Source organism: Oncorhynchus tshawytscha, linkage group LG03 (genome assembly GCF_018296145.1).
Source record: "Oncorhynchus tshawytscha isolate Ot180627B linkage group LG03, Otsh_v2.0, whole genome shotgun sequence".
Taxonomy (NCBI): domain Eukaryota; kingdom Metazoa; phylum Chordata; class Actinopteri; order Salmoniformes; family Salmonidae; genus Oncorhynchus; species Oncorhynchus tshawytscha.
In genome coordinates this window covers 65,904,094-65,926,827 of record NC_056431.1, presented here as the reverse complement: position 1 = coordinate 65,926,827, position 22,734 = coordinate 65,904,094, and the positions used below count along the sequence as shown (strand labels likewise).

Here is a 22,734-nt window from a genome sequence, read left to right as displayed (position 1 = left end):
CTAGAGACGGGATACTCTCCCCTCGCCTGGGGGGACAGACGGTGACAGAGAGAGAGAAAGAGAGAGAGAGAGAGAGAGAGAGAGAGAGAGGGAGAGAGAGAGAGAGACAGAGGAATATGCGTCAACAGTAACCTTGGGAAAATCCTCTGCATTATCATTAACAGCAGACTCGTACATTTCCTCAATGAAAACAATGTACTGAGCAAATGTCAAATTGGCTTTTTACCAAATTACCGTACAACAGACCATGTATTCACCCTGCACACCCTAATTGACAACCAAACAAACCAAAACAAAGTCAAAGTCTTCTCATGCTTTGTTGATTTCAAAAAAGCATTCGACTCAATTTGGCATGAGGGTCTGCTGTACAAACTGATGGAAAGTGGTGTTGGGGGTAAAACATACGACATTATAAAATCCATGTACACAAACAACAAGTGTGCAGTTAAAATTGGCAAAAAACACACACATTTCTTCACACAGGGTCGTGGGGTTAGACAGGGATGCAGCTTAAGCCCCACCCTCTTCAACATATATATCAACGAATTGGCGCGGGCACTAGAAAAGTCTGCAGCACCCGGCCTCACCCTACTAGAATCCGAAGTCAAATGTCTGCTGTTTGCTGATGATCTGGTGCTTCTGTCACCAACCAAGGAGGGCCTACAGCAGCACCTAGATCTTATGCACAGATTCTGTCAGACCTGGGCCCTGACAGTAAATCTCAGTAAGACCAAAATAAAGGTGTTCCAAAAAAGGTCCAGTCACCAGGACCACAAATACAAATTCCATCTAGACACTGTTGCCCTAGAGCACACAAAAAACTATACATACCTTGGCCTAAACATCAGTGCCACAGGTAACTTCCACAAAGCTGTGAACGATCTGAGAGACAAGGCAAGAAGGGCATTCTATGCCATCAAAAGGAACATAAATTTCAACATACCAATTAGGATTTGGCTAAAAATACTTGAATCAGTCATAGAGCCCATTGCCCTTTATGGTTGTGAGGTCTGGGGTCCGCTCACCAACCAAGACTTTACAAAATGGGACAAACACCAAATTGAGACTTTGCATGCAGAATTCTGCAAAAATATCCTCCGTGTACAATGTAGAACACCAAATAATGCATGCAGAGCAGAATTAGGCCGATACTCACTAACTATCAAAATCCAGAAAAGAGCCGTTAAATTCTATAACCACCTAAAAGGAAGCGATTCCCAAACCTTCCATAACAAAGCCATCACCTACAGAGAGATGAACCTGGAGAAGAGTCCCCTAAACAAGCTGGTCCTGGGGCTCTGTTCACAAACAAAAACACACCCTACAGAGCCCCAGGACAGCAGCACAATTAGACCCAAGCAAATCATGAGAAAACAAAAAGATAATTACTTGACACATTGGAAAGAATTAACAAAAAAACTGAGCAAACTAGAATGCTATTTGGCCCTACACAGAGAGTACACAGCGGCAGAATACCTGACCACTGTGACTGACCCAAAATTAAGGAAAGCTTTGACTATGTACAGACTCAGTGAGCATAGCCTTGCTATTGAGAAAGGCCGCCGTAGGCAGACATGGCTCTCAAGAGAAGACAGGCTATGTGCACACTGCCCACAAAATGAGGTGGAAACTGAGCTGCACTTCCTAACCTCCTGCCCAATGTATGACCATATTAGAGAAACATATTTCCCCCAGATTACACAGATCCACAAAGAATTCGAAAACAAATCCAATTTAGAAAAACTCCCATATCTACTGGGTGAAATTCCACAGTGTGCCACCACAGCAGCAAGATTTGTGACCTGTTGCCACAAGAAAAGGGCAACCAGTGAAGAACACACACCATTGTAAATACAACCCATATTTATGCTTATTTATTTTATCTTGTGTCCTTTACCATTTGTACATTGTTAAAACACTGTATATATAATATGACATTTGTAATGTCTTTATTGTTTTGAAACTTCTGTATGTGTAATGTTTACTGTTAATTTTTATTGTTTATTTCACTTTATATATTATCTACCTCACTTGCTTTGGCAATGTTAACACATGTTTCCCATGCCAATAAAGCCCCTTGAATTGAATAGAGAGAGAGAGAGAGAGAGAGAGAGAGAGAGAGAGAGAGAGAGAGACAGAGAGAGGCAGAGAGAGAGAGAGACAGAGAGAGGCAGAGAGAGAGAGAGACAGAGAGAGAGAGAGACAGAGAGAGAGAGAGAGAGAGAGAGAGAGAGAGAGAGTGACAGAGAGAGAAAGAGAGAGAGAGAGAGAGAGAGAGAGACAGAGAGAGACAGAGAGAGAGAGAGAGAGAGAGAGAGAGAGAGAGAGTGACAGAGAGAGAGAGACAGAGAGAGAGACAGAGAGACAGAGAGAGACAGAGAGACAGAGAGAGACAGAGAGAGAGAGAGAGAGAGAGAGAGAGAGAGAGAGAGAGAGAGAGAGAGAGAGAGAGAGAGAGAGAGAGAGAGAGAGAGAGAGAGAGAGAGAAAGAGACAGACAGAGACAGAGACAGAGAGCTACAGCTTAATCTACTAATAGGAGACAGAGACCGACAAGTCTTCTGATTTAATCATGTCTGACCCAGGCTTGAATATTCAATGTCCTTCTTACAGTGAATATTCAGACAGGTTCAGTCTGTGGTGGTACTTACAACTAACATGACACCTCTAAAGCAGCTATATTGTACTGTAGTGTAACGTAGAGGCCAGGAGTGTTCCTGACAGGATTAGAGACACCTACACTTTGTTCAGCTACTAACACACAAACATGATTTATTTCATAATTTTTGTCATTTGTCATTACCCAGAGCGACTTACAATAGTGAGCGCATACAATTTTGTACTGGTCCCCCGTGGGAATTGAAACCATAACCCTGGCATTGCAAGCACCAAGCTTTACCAACTGAGTCACACAGGACCTCCACACACACATACTGTACACACACAAAACTCGGACTGTACCATCCCTCTGAGAGGCTATGACAAAGGAGTGGTGTGTGTTGACTGTCACCGTAAGGGGTCTTCTGTCTCATCCTTATCGTACTGATCCCGTAGTGTCCTTGCCAGGAAGAAGATCACACCGGAAGCCACCAATAGGAAACCGGCTACGGAGGCAATCGCTATGCCGACCACCAGCGGTTCTGACACGTACTCCTCACAGTGTTCTCCACGGTACCACCAGTTCTCCCCTACACGACATCTAGAACCACAAAGAACAACAGTCAGTGCCACTCACACACACAGCTAGAACACTACCGGTACTCAACTAAATGACAGCTAGAATAGTAAGAATGATCTGTTAGAGCAACTCAATAACACATATATAAACACACACACACACACACAGGAACTGGAAATGAAACGTTCCATAGAGGGTGTGTGAACTGGAAATGAAACGTTCCATCGAGGGCGTGTGAACTGGAAATGAAACGTTCCATCGAGGGTGTGTGAACTGGAAATGAAACGTTCCATCGAGGGCGTGTGAACTGGAAATGAAACGTTCCATCGAGGGTGTGAACTGAACTGGAAATGAAACGTTCCATGGAAATGAAACGTTCCATCGGGGCGTGTGAACTGAAACGAAAATGAAACGTTCCATCGAGGGTGTGTGAACTGGAAATGAAACGTTCCATCGAGGGTGTGTGAACTGGAAATGAAACGTTCCATCGGGGTGTGAAAAATGAAACGTTCCATCGAGGGTGTGTGAACTGGAAATGAAACGTTCCATCGAGGGTGTGTGAACTGGAAATGAAACGTTCCATAGAGGGTGTGTGAACTGGAAATGAAACGTTCCATCGAGGGTGTGTGAAATGAAACTGGGGTGTGAAAAATGAAACGTTCCATCGAGGGTGTGTGAACTGGAAATGAAACGTTCCATCGAGGGTGTGTGAACTGGAAATGAAACGTTCCATCGAGGGTGTGTGAACTGGAAATGAAACGTTCCATCGAGGGTGTGTGAACTGGAAATGAAACGTTCCATCGAGGGCGTGTGAACTGGAAATGAAACGTTCCATCGAGGGTGTGTGAACTTGTGATGGTGGGTGTGAAACAGTGGGTTCACACTCATGTTGGCACACAAATATGTTTATGCATACTGTGTGTGTAAATGAATGTGAGCGTGTTCATTATGTCAGTATGTCAGAGTCTGCTTTACAATATGGAAATGTATTGTAATTGAATAAAGAGTGGGATCAGTGCCCCCCCCCACACACACACACCTACCTGCAGATGGCCCCCTGTCCAGGTATGATGTCACACTTCCCGTCATTCATACAGAAGTCTGTCTGTAGGTCACAGATGCTCTGACAGGGCAGTCCGTCCACACTGAAGTACCCAGCGTTACACACACACTCCGCCTCGCCGGACCAGCGGTTCACAGAACACTGTGCAAACTCATTACACGCCTGGAACTTACACTGGTTCGCCTGGTCACCTGGCAACAACACACAGGAAGTGTTAGGGTAGATAGTCAACTCCTGATAAGTGCACATTGGATAAATCCAGTTCACCAGTTCCAATTCAAATACATTATTTTGAATTGCTCTGGATATTTATTTGAAGTTTAGTCCTGAGTCATAGAATACAGTATATACTGCATAGTTTCTCCTTGCATTAGAACGGGGGGATATAACAATTAGTAGAGGTAAAAGGTTATTATAAGAACATAATATAATCCTAGAAACGTCATGTTGGGATATAATCATAATAAGATTTAGCTATTTTTGTTGTGATTGGCTCAGACAGATTATGACGGCTCATCTGTCATGATGAGACAAAAACAGTCATCAGTCTGATATTATCTAAGGCCTCATATGATCCCATACTGTCACAACCACAAACAAACACACCGTCACTGTCACATACAGTCAAACAGTCCCGCTAGTCTCTGAGCCTCTAGGAGAAAGAGGAAAAGATTACACACATATAAATGTATTACAGGATGGTATATTGATGCATAAGTAATATGTTCAATACCTTCATAAACTTAACTTAACGTAATATACTGTATAACTTAACATAACTTCACCTCATGATGCCAATAACAAGTATCACCAAAGAAAATACAAAATGTCCAACGGGAGGGAAGAGGAAGTGGATGTCTTCTCACAGTTTGCTATTCCACAGTGGGATATGGATTATCTTGCTGTAGTTACACAATCAGTGTGACCAAGACATTGAGTAATGGAAGGAATGCCTGAGAATGCCCGAGTCATTTAACACCTAGCTTACACACACACACACACACACATAAAGATACCCGCAGTCTCTGATTTTGAAAAGTGACTCATTCTCTTTGTTTTCAGTCTAGATTAGAACCTCCCTGGAGAGAGCTTTCATGCCAAAATGTATCCATCTACCACGCTTATAACTGACAATCCATGTGCCATGCTTTTAACTGACAATCCATGTGCCATGCTTTTAACTGACAATCCATGTGGATATGCACATTTTAATGCATTTGAACTCCCCAAAACCAAAAGGAGGAGTGCCTAGGAATAATTAGGAACCCTCCGTTGTGTCTCTGGTGAAATATGTGGTAGCTGTCAAGCTTACCTGACTCTACATCCAGTGAGTACTTGTCGATGGCCAGGTTCATGGTCTTGTAGGCTGTGTTAGCGAAGTCTTCCAGGATCAGGTAGACTGCGTTGTTGACGCCGCGAGGCACCGGCTTCCCGAACTTCATCCGGCTGTTGACCACAATACTCCCGTTCCGGAAGTTCAGGATCTCCAGGTTCTGGAAGTTACTAAGGTTGGACTGGAGGTAGGGGAGCAGCTAGAGGGGGGCAGGGAGGGACGGAGGGATGGAGAGAGAGAGATACAGAGAGAGTGCACCCTCTACATATAGTATAACACCAAGTAAAACATCTATTTCTAATTGTCTACAGGGGGAAAGGGGGAATAAAGGCTTAAAATGAATAGCTCACCAGCTCTATGAACCTTTGTTCCAGGGCCTTGTATTCCGGGGAGCTCTTATTGAAGAGGTCATCTGAGAACTTCATGTTGGTTACCCTCAGACTGAAGAACACCATCAGCGCCCGCCCAGGGTTGATTGGCATGGCAACGCTGTGGTCCACACCATGTACCCCTCCAGAGGGGTACCCGCTGCTTCCCTCCTCTGTTTGGTTGGTGCCACCGAAGGGGACCAGGTCATAGTCTGTCACAGGGTCGATCGTCTGCAGCTGGTTTTACAGACATGAAACAATTAAGGGTGCAATTGGTCAATGTGGAACAACATTTGGTAGCTTTTATGATACAACAAGGAAATATCTGCACTAACAGATGAATAGACTAAGTAAAGTACCATAGCATGGGGAGTTTTTCCTAGTCAGGTTACATGGTCACTCAGACAGGAAAAACTCAGGGTCCTGACTAATGTCCATTACAACCATCATCTCTCCATCATCTTTTATTACCTCCAGAGTGATGGAAATGTCTGGGCCAGGGTATTTCTTGGCAGGTGTGAGAGCTGGGGTGACCCCCTGGTCCTTTGCTTCTGCCTCCGGTTCTGGGGCTGCGTCTAGGCCCGTGGCCTCTGTTGCCTCTTCTTCTACTATGGCATCAGAGACTTGGGTGAAGGGCGACTCCTTCTCTGCAGAAAGAGTGGTAGGGTAAGCGGCCTCTGGAACAGCCTCGTCGACCAACATAATCTCCTCTTCTACCAGGTCCTCCACTGAGGTCTCAGTCATGTCCAGAAGTTCCATCACCACTTCTTCTTTTGCCACCTCTTCCTCCACCTCCAAGGCATCCTCTCCAGTTACTGGCTCCTCAATGATTGGTCCCAACACCTCGTTAGCCTCTTCTTCAGGCTCATCTGGGGGTACAGTCTCCATGGCATTCTCGGGGACATTAAGACTCTCCGCTGGCTCGGGATCTTCCATCGTTTCCACAGGGACAAAGGCAGGGTTCACTTCCTCCAACTCTTCTTTGGTCTCTGTCTCTAGGATGTTATACTCAAGGTTTTCTGAGGGTTCAGCTTCTTCTTCTAGAACCTCTGCAGTATCAGAGACCTCCACTACTTCCTCCTCTTCCTCCTCTTCCTCAGGGACCTCCACTGCTTCCTCCTCTACCACCTCTTCCTCAGAGACCTCCACTGCTTCCTCCTCTTCCTCAGGGACCTCCACTGCTTCCTCCTCTTCCTCAGGGACATCCAGTGCTTCCTCCTCTACCTCCTCTTCCTCAGGGACCTCCACTGCTTCCTCCTCTTCCTCAGGGACCTCCACTGCTTCCTCCTCTACCAACTCTTCCTCAGGGACCTCCACTACTTCCTCCTCTACCTCCTCTTCCTCAGAGACCTCCACTGCTTCCTCCTCTTCCTCAGGGACCTCCACTGCTTCCTCCTCTTCCTCAGGGACCTCCACTCCTTCCTCCTCTACCTCCTCTTCCTCAGAGACCTCCACTGCTTCCTCCTCTTCCTCAGGGACCTCCACTGCTTCCTCCTCTTCCTCAGGGACCTCCACTGCTTCCTCCTCTACCTCCTCTTCCTCAGGGACCTCCATTGCTTCCTCCTCTTCCTCAGGGACCTCCACTACCACCTCTTCCTCAGGGACCTCCACTACTTCCTCTTCATCAGAGAACTCCACTGCTTCCTCCTCTTCCTCAGGAACCTCCACTGCTTCCTCCTCTTCCTCAGGGACCTCCACTGCTTCCTCCTCTTCCACCTCTTCCTCAGGGACCTCCACTACTTCCTCTTCTACCACCACTTCCTCAGGGACCTCCACTGCTTCCTCCTCTTCCCCCTCTTCCTCAGGGACCTCCACTGCTTCCTCCTTTACCTCCTCTTCCTCAGGGACCTCCACTACTTCCCCCTCTTCCTCCTCTTCCTCAGGGATCTCCACTGCTTCCTCCTCTACCTGCTCTTCCTCAGGGGGGACCTTCGATTCTGCTTCCTCTGTTAAGATCTCTTCCTCTATGATCACCTCTTCCAAAACGACCTCTTCTTCTATGGTATATTCCTCTTCTGCAGCTGAGGCTGGCTCTTCTTCTTCCTCGGGCTGGAAGGGCAGGTCCTCAAGTCTGTCAACACCTGACCCAGAGGGCTCTATCTCCAGAGGAGGCTTGGGGAGCGTACTGCCCTCTGGCTGCTCGGGGGAGACAGGGTCTGCAGGGAGGAGCTCCGGGGGAGGGCTCTCTGTAGCCACAGTGTTCCCCAACAGCAGACCCTCCTCCTCCATCCCCGTGTCATCGATGGTCACCTCTGGCTCAGGGGGGAGGGTCACGCTCTCTGCCAGAACAATGACATCATTCTCCCCCATCACCACATCCTCAGCTTTAACCTCAGAGGCATCTGGGGTCATCTCAGTAGCCAAGATTTCCTCCTGGACATTAGAGGAGAAACACATTATAACCTAAACTGTCACACAATTAGGTTGTAGTTCCATTCCATTTCAGTCAATTCAGGACATGGAATTGACCCCAACCCTGAACTCCATACTATTATAATCAAAATGGGGAATTATAGGTTTCCATGCCTTAATGACTGACAAAAAGGATTTACTTACATATACATCCTTTGCATATTGTTATTAAGTTTAATCTACCTACATGGTGTGACAGCTACTCCAAGGCATAACACTACCTGATAAAACTTGAATTGGCTTCTGTCTGATAGAGAGAACTCTAAAGTCTAAGATATTGTAGTCTGTTTCTGGGCAGCTCGATGCCTAGTGCTTCTGTTATGTGTAGTTGGCTGTAAATGCCAGTTACTGACTGGTAGTTTGCCAACCTCTTCCAGTCCATGTAATTACTCCAATTAATCATGTAGGGCCTTAGCAGGCAAGTAAACCAGCAGACCCAGTTACTGTCCAAGACCAAGACTGGAGCTCCCTGCTCTGTTTATCACAATACAGCTGCTAGTCTACTGGCAGAATCCACAAAGATCATAGGGTCCTGCATTCACAAACTGAGTGATAACCTCCCTCCCTCTCTCGCTCTCTCTCCCTCCCTCTCTCTCTCACTGTAACTCTGTAGCCCCAGAATAGTAGTGGATTATTATATCAAGAGCCAATCTAATCCTCAAAGCCTTCACCTCATCCCTTACTTCCAGGAGAGCCCTAGTTAACACCACCTAGCAGCAGTCTCACCACTAAACAGGAGAGTCCTGGTTAACACCACCTAGCAGCTGTCTCACCACTAGACAGCAGAGTCCTGGTTAACACCACCTAGCAGCAGTCTCACCACTAGACAGGAGAGTCCTGGTTAACACCACCTAGCAGCAGTCTCACCACTAGACAGGAGAGTCCTGGTTAACGCCACCTAGCAGCAGTCTCACCACTAGACAGGAGAGTCCTGGTTAACGCCACCTAGCAGCAGTCTCACCACTAGACAGGAGAGTCCTGGTTAACACCACCTAGCAGCAGTCTCACCACTAGACAGGAGAGTTCTGGTTAACACCACCTAGCAGCAGTCTCACCACTAGACAGGAGAGTCCTGGTTAACGCCACCTAGCAGCAGTCTCACCACTAGACAGGAGAGTCCTGGTTAACACCACCTAGCAGCAGTCTCACCACTAGACAGGAGAGTCCTGGTTAACGCCACCTAGCAGCAGTCTCACCACTAGACAGGAGAGTCCTGGTTAACGCCACCTAGCAGCAGTCTCACCACTAGACAGGAGAGTCCTGGTTAACGCCACCTAGCAGCAGTCTCACCACTAGACAGGAGAGTCCTGGTTAACGCCACCTAGCAGCAGTCTCACCACTAGACAGGAGAGTCCTGGTTAACGCCACCTAGCAGCAGTCTCACCACTAGACAGGAGAGTCCTGGTTAACGCCACCTAGCAGCAGTCTCACCACTAGACAGGAGAGTCCTGGTTAACACCACCTAGCAGCAGTCTCACCACTAGACAGGAGAGTCCTGGTTAACGCCACCTAGCAGCAGTCTCACCACTAGACAGGAGAGTCCTGGTTAACACCACCTAGCAGCAGTCTCACCACTAGACAGGAGAGTCCTGGTTAACACCACCTAGCAGCAGTCTCACCACTAGACAGGAGAGTCCTGGTTAACACCACCTAGCAGCAGTCTCAGTAAGACACTGCCTCCACCACAACATTCTAATATACTCCATGCTGACAAGCACTCCTTGTTGGATTTGTTTTTGATATTTATATAGCTGAACGCTCAGCATACATCATCACAGCCATATAGGATTCTGCCTCTCACTGTTTCCCAGAAATAACCTCTGGACCAACTGGAGCTCAAGGGTCAAAGGCTGACTTACCAAGCAGTCATCCTTGGTAATTCCAGCCGTAGACTCGATGGACTCAGGAACACTAGACACTGTAGAGTCAAAGAGGACAGGGTCAATACTGTGAGTCATAGGGAGGCCTATTCAATCAAACCTGATCATTAAAACAACAACAGGTTCTTCCCTATAGCGGAGGGAGGTAGCCGAGTGATTAAGAGCGTTGGGCCAGTAACCGAAAGGTTGTTGGTTCAACAACTGCTCCCTGGGCGCCCATGATGTCCACTGATTCAGAGGGGTTGTGTTAAATGCGGAAGACACATTTCAGTTGAATGCATTCAGTTGTGTAACTGACTACGTATCCCCTTTCCCTTCCCACACTTGAGTCCATCCACCCAACAAAGATGGCAGTTGGAAACCAAACTTAACTGCATAATAAGTCAAACTTTCTCTAATAATGTACTGGAGGAATGACGTTTAAACACTCTCCATCTTTTCTGGATAATCCATTTGTCCTCTCCCCAGTCCTGACAGCGGTGGTGCCGACTATGTGTTTACCTAAGAGGAAACTAATCACCTACTACTAATCACCCTAGAGATCTAGCCCCTATACCTGCCACTATGGGCCAAGACCATTACTGCATTTACCATCAGGCCTGGAGCCTGGGACTGGAGCCTGGGACTGGAGCCTGGTGGCGACAGCTTGGAACCAAGCAGTGCCTGTAAGTCACCACACACTGTGCCAGGCAGGCATCTGACATTATTTACCCCTCATATCAGATGTCTCGGCACATAATGAATCAGGCCGTCAGACGGCATCCATCTTCAGGGAAACACAGTAAACTAATGACAGCAACTCTTTTACAACACTGTCATGGAGAATTCCAATAGACCAGGGAGATGGTATTATCATCATTACCATAGAACGTGTTCCATTCGCTGGACAAAACCCTGCCAGGAGTTAGAGCTAACCTACTTACTGGCTAGCTAAATCTAGTGTGTGTGTGTGTGTGTGTGTGTGTGTGTGTGTGTGTGTGTGTGTGTGTGTGTGTGTGTGTGTGTGTGTGTGTGTGTGTGTGTGTGTGTGTGTGTGTGTGTGTGTGTGTGTGTGTGTGTGTACGTGTGTGTGTGTGTGTGTGTACGTGTGTGTGTAACTGAAGCACTGGAACCCAGCAAAAATAATAGATGAAGTAGAGGGAGAGAGAGAGAGAGGTAAGGGCTCTGATTTTTCAAATCCAGTTGTCTCACTTCTATCAAAGACTGTTTAATGAGCTAGATTTAACTGTTGCAGAGTAAAATCATAGTCTTAATAAATGTGGAGTCTGTTATTTGTTCATCAAAAAGGACCCACTTCTGAACAGAAATCACCACAAAACACTGTGTAAGACAAAGCGCTGTTGAATAGAATGAAGGAAATGAGGCCCCAGAGAGCCAGTGACATGGTTTGTCATACCCATGGTATACGGTCTGTTATACAACGGGTGGGTCTAATCCTGGATGCTGATTGATTAAAACCGCATTCCAGGCGGTGTCTATTCCACAAGTTCGCTCAGGCTAAATCTATGACGTTGAAATGCCTATTTACTCTGTTCCATCTGACTGCACAATCCACTGTCTCGTCAGCCCAGCCGGGCAATTTATAAACTAGATCTACACTGAAAAAAGCATCTATACATTATCTTGTATTTCTTTTAGACCAGCATTTGGTTTTCAACAGCGGAGATTTGTAATAACCTTGCTGTCTGCCTCTCAGACATTTGCAACATTGTTTCAACATTGAAATTCAATCTTCAGCTGTCCCATGGTAATGAACGTGTCGGGAGTCAGGATGAGACAGACAGGCTGGCAGCTTTTTTCAGCCAGTCAAAATCATTTATCAGCATTATTTTTATGGATATATAAAAAATTAAAAAATTAAATGCAGATAGTTTGCTGTCATTACAGCTTCAGTTTTAAGTGATTGTGTAGTTCTGTCCTTGAGCTGTTCTTGTCTATTGATGTTCTGTATTATGTCATGTTTCATGTTCTGTGTGGACCCCAGGAAGAGTAACTGCTGCTATCGCAACAGTTCATTATAGTGGTTTTGCTGTGTATGGTAGTGTATATATACAGTGTATTGTACAGTAGTGTTTGGTAGTGCTGTATGTCTTACCACTCCTGATAAAATACCAAAATACAAAAAATGTGTTCGCTGAACAGTGGCCTGGCGAGAGAGAAGATTTTCTATGCCAGGTGAAATCGCATGTCATTAGCTCATTGTTATGAATGAATCCCCAAAAAATCACTAGAAAACATCTTAAACGCAAAGCTACTTTGCTGTTACTATGGCTCCACTGTTTTACCAGGTAAGTTCACTGAGAACACATTCTCATTTACAGCAAAGACCTGTGGAATAGTTACAGGGGAGAGGAGGGGTGATGAATGAGCCAATTGGAAGCGGGTGATTAGGTGGCCATGATGGTATGAGGGCCAGATTGGGAATTTAGCCAGGACACTGGGGTTAACACCACTACTCTTATGATAAGTGCCATGGGATCTTTTACTGACCACAGAGAGTCAGGACACCCGTTTAGCATCCCATTCGAAAGACGGCACCCTACAGAGGGCAATGGGATCTTTTTTAGACCAGAGGAAAGGGTGCCTCCTACTGGCCCTTCAACACCACTTCGTTTGAGGTGACTGTGTTTGCCAAAGTTGGCCAGCGAGCAAGCAAGGGGTAAGAATGTTGCCAGCCATCATGGCAATGGAACATTTAGAACGAATGACTGTGTCGCATCCATAGATTTAGAACAAAAAGGCTTAACGACTGGGTCACGTCTCTGACAACCGAACCGATAGAATGAACGACCAGCCAGTTTGGATAGTAACCCTAGATTTGTGTCGGGACTTTATCTCCTTGAAGGATGAAATAGTTTGAACAAATTCATAAAAATAAAGTTTTTAATGAAAATATTTAAATCATTATTTGAATAGGTTGGTAACCCATTAAAAGTGATAATGCCCTTGAAGCCGATGTTTGGAGGATATATATTGGCTTTGTCTCGGGTCTAACAACACCCATGCCAATATATCCTCCAAACACCAGCATCTTGGGCATTCTCACTTAAATATATCACGGTGTTCAGCGAATCAGGATTCAGGGCTCAAACCACCTGGTTCATAATGTATATTTTACCACTCATAGTTAGTCTGGCTACAGTGCCAGAGTACTGTGTATAGTCGTTTTACTGTGTATGGTAGTGTATAGACAGTGTATTGCACGGCAGTGTTGAGTAGTGCGGTGTGTCTTACCACTCTCTAGTTGCAGTAAGTCAGGGTCCAGGGCCAGGGTTGTGTCTCTGATGATGTTGTCATTTAGCAGGGCCTCAGTGATGTTGTTCCTGAAGTCAGTGATGTTGTAGACCACTGTGGGCCTCTCCTTCAGCTCTCTGTAGGAGTTCTCCACCAGGTTGGACTGCAGGGTCAGGTAGTCCAACTGCTCACTGCTCACCCCCTCCCCTTCCACCTCCACCGTCACCGCATAGACCACCACTACGCCATCCAACCTGCACAGGCAATACATGTACAGATACATCAGTCAGTTAATCTGTCAGTTGATCTGTCAATCAATCTATGAATATATCAATCTAGTAAATATACACTACCATTCAAAACCTTGGGGTCACTTCGACATTTCCTTGTTTTTGAAAGAAAAGAACATTTAGTGTCCATTAAAATAACATCAAATTGATCGGAAATTCAGTGTAGACATTCTTAATGTTGTAAATGACTATTATAGCTGGAAACGGCTGATTTCTAATGGAATATCTACATAGGCGTACAGAGGCCCATTATCAGCAACCACCACTCCTGTGTTCCAATGGCACGTTGTGTTAGCTAATCCAAGTTTATCATTTTAAAAGGCTAATTGATCTGATCAATTTGATGTTATTTTAAATGGACAAAAACAAGGAAATGTTTAAGTGACCCCAAGCTTTTGAAAGGTAGTGTATATCCATCCATTCCTCCACCATCAACATCTATCCACCCATACACCCATGGAAAACCTATCAAATTTCACTATCAATTGATACATAATTTTATTGATCAGTTTATGAATCTACTGTCTATAATATGATTAGCTAGAATCAGAGTCTCTAACAGGAAAACAGTTTCCCTGGGAAGAGTAGAGTTCCAAACACAGTACTTTTTTGGACTATTCTGAAATGATAGATGGTAGTAGTGTGATAGATTTACACCCGTCTGAAGCATCATCTATAACTTCCATGACTTCCATCCAACCAGCCCAGCCACCCGAGTGATCAATATGGTCATAAACACGACAAACACCCCACAACAGACTCTTGATGTGGAACCTAACTGTGTGGAAAAAGCCATCTATCAGACTTCATATGGCTCCAGAGAGCTCTTCTCTTCTCCCCTTGACCTAGATGTCTCAGCAGGCTTGGCTTGGCCCAGTATGAGGCACGTGCCTGTAATCGGCCCACTGCACCACCACATCCCAGATCCCAGTTTTCCTGCTGACAGCTCACACTGGGAAAACAGTACGAACACTTTCACAAGTGTTTAATGACACTTGAAACTAGTTGATGTTCTTTTATACTCTTCTGCTGCTGGCCCTACTGCGGAGCTCCGGTCAGATCCACACTGTAGCGCTACTGACCTGGGAATCTGGAATGACCACTCAGAAGAGAGCAAGGCTTTTCTTAGTAGTCCCACGTAATTGCATGAGCAGAGGACTGCTGCATGACTCGTGCGTGTGTGCGTATCTCTCCATACCTGTCTGTCCCAACTGTTGACAGTGACAGGCCAGGAAGCTGATTGCAGTGGGCATAAAGCCTCAGAGATGAGCTCCTCTCCTGGGTTGGGGTTAGGTAGCAGCCATAAAGCGCCATAGATGAGCTCCTCTCATGGGTTGGAGTTAGGTAGCAGCCATAAAGTGCCATAGATGTGCTCCTCTCCTGGGTTGGGGTTAGGTAGCAGCCATAAAGCGCCATAGATGAGCTCCTCTCCTGGGTTGGGGTTAGGTAGCAGCCATAAAGTGCCATAGATGAGCTCCTCTCCTGGGTTGGGGTTAGGTAGCAGCCATAAAGCGCCATAGATGAGATCCTCTCCTGGGTTGGGTTTAGGTAGCAGCCATAAAGTGCCATAGATGAGCTCCTCTCCTGGGTTGGGGTTAGGTAGCAGCCATAAAGCGCCATAGATGAGCTCCTCTCATGGGTTGGGGTTAGGTAGCAGTCATAAAGCGCCATAGATGAGCTCCTCTCCTGGGTTGGGGTTAGGTAGCAGCCATAAAGCGCCATAGATGAGCTCCTCTCCTGGGTTGGGGTTAGGTAGCAGCCATAAAGCGCCATAGATGAGCTCCTCTCCTGGGTTGGGGTTAGGTAGCAGGCATAAAGCGCCATAGATGAGCTCCTCTCCTGGGTTGGGGTTAGGTAGCAGGCATAAAGCCTCAGAGATGAGCTCCTCTCCTGGTTTGGGGTTAAGAAGCAGCTGGTTCATTGTCAAGCCACGCCCTTATCCTTCTTACCAGGCGAGCTACCACCCTAACACCATTAAAGGGATACTTTGGGATTTTAACAATGAGGCCCTTTATCTACTTCCCCAGAGTCAGATGAACTCATGGCGCACAAGAATGCACCTTGTGTATCATCAGGGTAGTGCATCATCAGTTCCTCTTGTCATGTTAGTCATTGCATAGCTTAGAGATTTATAACTTGTCAGAAATGTCCTGATCAACTAGCCTATGTCAGCTAATGTTTTTTTAGAAGATAGATATTTTTGTAATTATTTGGTAACTGAAAAATCACATGAATACACATTAGACATGCCAAAATGTATAGAATTGCAATACATTTAGCTTTAAAACAGCTAAATGTTCTTTGCACCCCATGCCAAAATGTGTAGAATTGCAGGAAATAAGCTTAAAACCTGCACAATTTTCTCCACCAACAAGAGGGGTGTGAACAGTTTGTGTCATGAACAGTGCCTGTGCACATAGAAATAGACGTGGTAAAAGTGTGAGAACCCCCTGGTCTAGATGACTGTTGTTTGACAAATCCATAAGGCTCTTTGTTTTTTGTTTTTTAAATTAATGTTAAATATACATGTTTTTTCCATAAAAGCACATGGATGTGTGTGAAACAGATAAACAAGTAGGATTTTGTCATATTTGAAAAAATGTGAAAACGTTGTCTAATGTTAGTAGTAGCTAGTAGCCTAGTCAAGGATGCATCAATGCAATATTGGCACACAACATTTTGTCACAGACCAACGAAACAAAAGTAAATCTTGAATTTTTAGGTTTTTAATATCCCTGTAGTGGCTAGGGTTGACTTATTTCAAGAAATGCCATTGGTTGGTGGATACAAAGTCTAAGATCTTTGATAGGCTTATGAAGAATTTGTGATCAGTGCCACCTGTTGAGGTTAGCATATGGCTGACGTGTGCCATGTTATCTGATGGAAACAGCTTCAATTTAGCTTTCTCTTGCCTGCAAGTAAATCAACGAATTGAATTGGCTGATATGCATTTTGTGCCAGAGAATCTGTTTAAATGGAAATAGTTGCTTATGTTCGCAAGTATGGACACACACACAAACACTCAAGACTAGGTTATCCTTAACCACAGATCTAGGGTCAGATTACTAGCCTACTGGCTATACACATCCAGGACTACAGGTAAGGGTCTATACTCACCCTTGGGCATCCTTCTGAAACCTGAAAACAAATCAAAAAATTAGATCTCAGGTCCCGAGTGGAGCAGCGGTCTAAAACACTGCATCGCAGTGCTAGAGGTGTCACTACAGACCCGGGTTCGATCCCGGGCTGTATTACAACCGGCCGTGATCGGGAGTCCCATAGGGCGGTGCACAATTGGCCCAGTGTCATACGGGTTAGGGGAGGCTTTGGCCGGGGGGCTTTACTTGGCTCATCGCGCTCTAGTGACTCCTTGTGGCGGGCTGTGCGCCTGCAGGCTGACGCCAGTCGTCAGGTGAACAGTGTTTCATGTGCGGCTGGTTTCCGGGTTAAGCGGGCGGGTGTTAGGAAGTGTGGTTTTGCAGGTCATGTTTCGGAGGACGCATGACTCGACCTTCGCCTTCCGAGCCCGTTGGGGAGTTACAGCGATGAGACAAGATAGAAAAGGGGGTAAAATACACTAAATTAAATAAATAAAAATAGATCACAGACTCTAAATATGATCTCCCTATTTGACCTCTAGGTTTTATGGGTATTATAACTCATACTGTGGTACTCTATCAAGGGAGGACGGGCTCATAATAAAGACTGAAATTGAGTAAATGGGATGGGATCAAACACAGGAAAGCATGTGTTTGATGTATTTAATACCATTCGAATCTTTAAACTCCAGCCAATACTATGACCCCGTACTCCACAACTAAGATGCCACCAACCTCCTGTGTTCTCTATAGCCCTACCGTTTATGCATTCGAATAGCTGATGCGCTTCCCTCCATTCATTACTTTTATTGTAATGCCAGACACTCACGATTGTAAAACGCTGACAATTGCACAACAATTTGAGTTGAGGAATAAATCACACAGAACTTAAAAGCTGGGACCCTGCTCTTTTCAATAATTGCAGTCAAAAACGGTTGTATTTTCCCAAGATTGCATTTGGGAATATTGTGCAGCGACTGAGTTTATTAGAACCCATTTCTTCCCTTGCACCAATCAACTGTGTGTGAGTTGCACACACTTGCTACCAGACAGGTTATATTAAGCTGATAAATAAACAACATAGCTCATGAACAGCTTCAGGAATTCATCTGGTTTCTAAATAATTATATAGGCCTAGACTACATAATAGTATTACTCGGCCCTTTGTATTTAACCAACAAGAGATTTGTGTAAATAATGTTTATGTCTTGACAAGCAAGCAGTTCCATAGTGTCGGGCCTGTGTAAATCTTTCTGTGTCTGATATGAAAAAAGACTAAAGCAGGTGGAGGGCTTTTGAATGCGAGTGCCGATGTTCAACTCTGAGTTGATATGCTTCCCGCCTCCAGGCAGGCTTTACTCGAGCCTGAGAGGGAAGGTTTTGACATTCTTACTTCCGCTTAGAAACCGAATGCTGGTTGATAACAAAAAGCTGGATTAAATACCAATACATTTTTTGTTGTTGTGTTGGAGTTTTAACATGTAGGCTACTGACCCAAGCGAACCATATGAAAACTTGATTAACTGGCCCGGTGAGCTCGGCAGATGTTGCCAGGCCAGCCAGTCTCCTGAGATAATCCACTTCCTGTAGGCTACTCCACGTCATGTGCCAAAGAAATAACGCCACCTGCTGTAGAAGACAGATTTTGGGCCCAGTCATTCCTCTTGCTTTGTAAATACTGGATCTCTATGACAAGACACATCATTCAATGTCGTCAAAATCGGGCCAGTCATGTATGACATATCGCGTGTGATTAACGGACGGACAGATGGAACGGAAACCGATCCACGGTCCCCTCCCCGATTTCATGGTGGGGGACAACTAAACACACTTTATCTAAAGAAATTATGTTTGACAAAGATCAGGTGAGAAGGTCAGGTCAGTGCATCAAATCAATGGCCTACACCACACAGGTGTGTGTGTTTTATCCAACTCTTCAGATTATTGCTGTCTTGCCATACATATGTCCAGTATAGCATTCCAATGATAGCTAAGGGAGTTGGCTAAACTAAATCACATCCTAATGTGACCAGGACCAGGCAAATACACCACTACAGTAGAGACTGACCTGAACTCCAGCACAGTCACACTCTTCAAGCCTGGCAGTCCCCCCAGAGCATCTTCTATCTGCAAACACAACGAGGTCACCTTGAGTTCAACAGTTAATTCTGAGGATATTGCTAGTTTATGTCCTCTTTTTATTTATTTATTTTATTTAACCGTTATTTTATAGCTCTTTAATTCCATTATTTTACTTTAATTCCATTCTTTTACTTTTAGATTTGTGTGTATTGTTGTGAATTGTTAGATATTACTGCACTGTTGGAGCTAGGAACTCAAGCATTTCACTACAACCACAATAATATTTGCTAAATATGTGACCAATACAATTTGGTTTGATTTGATTTGATTTCTAGCATGGCCATCTAGTGACTACTCACTCAGACCTCTAATTGAACCTTGTTGCTAGATGCTAGTGAGTGTTTTGTGAAGAGAACCATGGTTTTGCTGACTCGTGGACCCAGCATTGTGGAACACCTCCTCAGTGATAAAGTTGAATTACGTTTCAGTGTGCCAACAACCCTGCCATTACACCCTCTTCTACCTTTCCCAAACAGTGTGGCAAATACCCTGCTTTTGCAATCACTATTATTCTGACACACTTGGCAACACAGCCGACTTCTTTAATCGTCAGATTGTGTTTTTCCAAACATGTCCGTCCCTCTCCTCCTCCTGTCTCTCTCCTTCTTTCATTGTCTATCTCCCTCCCCCTTTCCATACACAGAATGATAAAAGTTTAATACAGAGTCATAGCCGTGGGAATTCGGGGTGCTGCATTGTGCAGCATTGTCCCGCCATGACAACAAAAAATTGTTAGCACCCCATCCGTCAAACTACTTCCCGCAGGCTATGGACAGAGTAATAATGAGTACATTAACGGCTTCCAGGGGAGAGTCAAAAACATCTTATTTTCCCAGCAGCAGTAAAATGTCTGACCTATTTGTTCTCAGTCAAAAAGCCTTGATGGTGGAGGAAAGTTATCTGTGTGTGAGTGAGTGTGTGTGTCCTGCTTTCTCTATTCCAGTCTCTCTTGCGGCCTCAAGCTACATCATAAACTCTAACTTTCAACATCTTTTCACACAGAGTATGCAGTATGCCTAGTGTACAATACCAACAGTCAAATGAAGGGAATTTCAAACTGTGTGGGTTCTTTATAGTGCCCTGACTGTGTGTGTTCAAATGAAAAATGACTACCTATAGCCTCAGAGCCTACAAACAAAGTGATGGATTAGGAGATGCCAGAAGAGGACAAAAGGGATGGAGAGAGTAGAAAAGGTTGAGGGAGGATTAGAGGGAAGATTTAGAGGAGATACAGATGACAGGAGGAGCGAGATGAAAGGATAGTGAGAAGGGAGAAGGAAAGAGTGGAAGAAATAAGTACTGTAAAGGAGTGAAGTGGAGAAATGAGAGAAGGAACGCTGAAAGAGAAAGGAACAGCCCATTAGCAGCCTTGAAACTTCATTCTGGCACATTCTTTACAAAAAAGGTCAAATGCAGCTAATGTTTTTCTCAATACATTGCTGTCAATGGGAAAAGATGATTGTCACAGGGTTGATGTTTATCAATACATTGCTGTCAATGGGAAAATATGATTGTCACAGGGTTGATGTTTATCAATACATTGCTGTCAATGGGAAAAGATGATTGTCACAGGGTTGATGTTTATCAATACATTGCAGTCAATGGGAAAAGATGAGTGTCACAGGGTTGATGTTTATCAATACATTGCAGTCAATGGGAAAAGATGATTGTCACAGGGTTGATGTTTATCAATACATTGCTGTCAATGGGAAAAGATGAGTGTCAGATGGTTGATATCTAAGTGAATACCTTGCATTCAATGAGGAAAGATGAACATCACAATATGGACGCATAGAGAAAGACTTCAGAGACATGACGCTCCTCTCTCGCTCTCTACCTCCCTCTTTCTCCTCCCTCTCTCTCTTTCCCCCCTCACAACTTCACCCTCTCTCCCTCTGTCTCTCCTCTCTCCCCTTCTCCCCATTTTATCTCCTTCCTTCTTTCCCCCTCACAACTTCACCCTCTCTCCCTCTGTCTCTCCTCTCTCCCTTCTCCCCATTTTATCTCCTTCCTTCTTTCCCCCCTCCTCTCGGCTCCCTCCTCTCGGCTCCCTCCTCTCGGCTCCCTCCTCTCGCCTCCCTCCTCTCGCCTCCCTCCTCTCGCCTCCCTCCTCTCGCCTCCCTCCTCTCGGCTCCCTCCTCTCGCCTCCCACCTCTCGCCTCCCACCTCTCGCCTCCCTCCTCTCGCTCCCTCCTCTCGCCTCCCTCCTCTCGCCTCCCTCCTCTCGCCTCCCTCCTCCCGCCTCCCTCCTCCTCTCGCCTCCCACCTCTCGCCTCCCTCCTCTCGCCTCCCACCTCTCGCTCCCTCCTCTCGGCTCCCTCCTCTCGGCTCCCTCCTCTCGGCTCCCTCCTCTCGGCTCCCTCCTCTCGGCTCCCTCCAACTTTTTATCTCCTTTCCCACCTTCACAGACAGGATATTGACACATAGATATGCATCAAGTGTATTGGAGCATAAGTCAATACATTGCATTCAAGGCAAAAAAAGAGACAGACAGACAGAGACAGACAGACATCCACTCAGACAGACAGACAGACATACAGATATCCACTCAGACAGACACATATCCACTCAGACAGACAGACACATATCCACTCAGACAGACAGAGAGACAGGCAGGCAGGAAGACAGACAGACTCTAAACTCAAACCTAAACCTTACCCTAGCTGTCCACATCCCGGCTCAAACCAGCCATAACCATAACACATTTGCCTTCACATCTTGGCTCAGCTCTTGGAGTTAGGGTTGAGCTGGGATGTGGACAATAAGTTAGTGTTGGGTTATGGCTAGCATTAGGGTTGAGCTGGGAGTGGACATGAAGCTAGGGTTAGGGTTGAGCTGGGAGTGAACATGAAGCTAGGGTTAAGGTTGAGCTGGGAGTGAACATGAAGCTAGGGTTAGGGTTGAGCTGGGAGTGAACATGAAGCTAGGGTTAGGGTTGAGCTGGGAGTGAACATGAAGCTAGGGTTAGGGTTGAGCTGGGATGTGGACATGAAGCTAAGGTTAGGGTTGAGCTGGGAGTGGACATGAAGCTAAGGTTAGGGTTGAGCTGGGAGTGAACATGAAGCTAAGGTTAGGGTTGAGCTGGGAGTGAACATGAAGCTAGGGTTAGGGTTGAGCTGGGAGTGAACATGAAGCTAGGGTTAGGGTTGAGCTGGGAGTGAACATGAAGCTAGGGTTAGGGTTGAGCTGGGAGTGAACATGAAGCTAGGGTTAAGGTTGAGCTGGGAGTGAACATGAAGCTAGGATTAGGGTTGAGCTGGGATGTGGACATGAAGCTAAGGTTAGGGTTGAGCTGGGAGTGAACATGAAGCTAGGGTTAGGGTTGAGCTGGGATGTGGACATGAAGCTAAGGTTAGGGTTGAGCTGGGAGTGGACATGAAGCTAGGGTTAGGGTTGAGCTGGGAGTGGACACTAAGCTAGGGTTAGGGTTGAGCTGGGAGTGAACATGAAGCTAGGGTTAGGGTTGAGCTGGGAGTGAACATGAAGCTAGGGTTAGGGTTGAGCTGGGAGTGAACATGAAGCTAGGGTTAGGGTTGAGCTGGGAGTGAACATGAAGCTAGGGTTAGGGTTGAGCTGGGAGTGGACATGAAGCTAAGGTTAGGGTTGAGCTGGGAGTGAACATGAAGCTAGGGTTAGGGTTGAGCTGGGAGTGGACATGAAGCTAGGGTTAGGGTTGAGCTGGGAGTGGACATGAAGCTAGGGTTAAGGTTGAGCTGGGAGTGAACATGAAGCTAGGG

The 22,734-nt window shown here is 45.7% G+C and overlaps 1 protein-coding gene across 1 annotated transcript in view; it reads right to left on the bottom strand.

Annotated features, from left to right (window-relative positions):
• The window catches only part of impg2a (interphotoreceptor matrix proteoglycan 2a), a 53,205-nt gene that overhangs the window by 4,985 nt on the left and 25,486 nt on the right, over positions 1-22,734 (bottom strand). Inside the window, exons 8-18 of the mRNA XM_042320097.1 lie at positions 18,924-18,982; positions 16,875-16,895; positions 13,468-13,721; positions 10,213-10,271; positions 7,850-8,314; positions 6,413-7,105; positions 5,924-6,178; positions 5,553-5,772; positions 4,221-4,431; positions 3,010-3,198; positions 1-26 (exon numbers count right to left, since the gene is read on the bottom strand). The exon at positions 1-26 is cut by the window's left edge and continues 176 nt beyond it. Coding sequence (XP_042176031.1) covers positions 1-26; positions 3,010-3,198; positions 4,221-4,431; positions 5,553-5,772; positions 5,924-6,178; positions 6,413-7,105; positions 7,850-8,314; positions 10,213-10,271; positions 13,468-13,721; positions 16,875-16,895; positions 18,924-18,982 — 2,452 coding nt within the window. The remainder of the gene's footprint in view (positions 27-3,009; positions 3,199-4,220; positions 4,432-5,552; positions 5,773-5,923; positions 6,179-6,412; positions 7,106-7,849; positions 8,315-10,212; positions 10,272-13,467; positions 13,722-16,874; positions 16,896-18,923; positions 18,983-22,734) is intronic.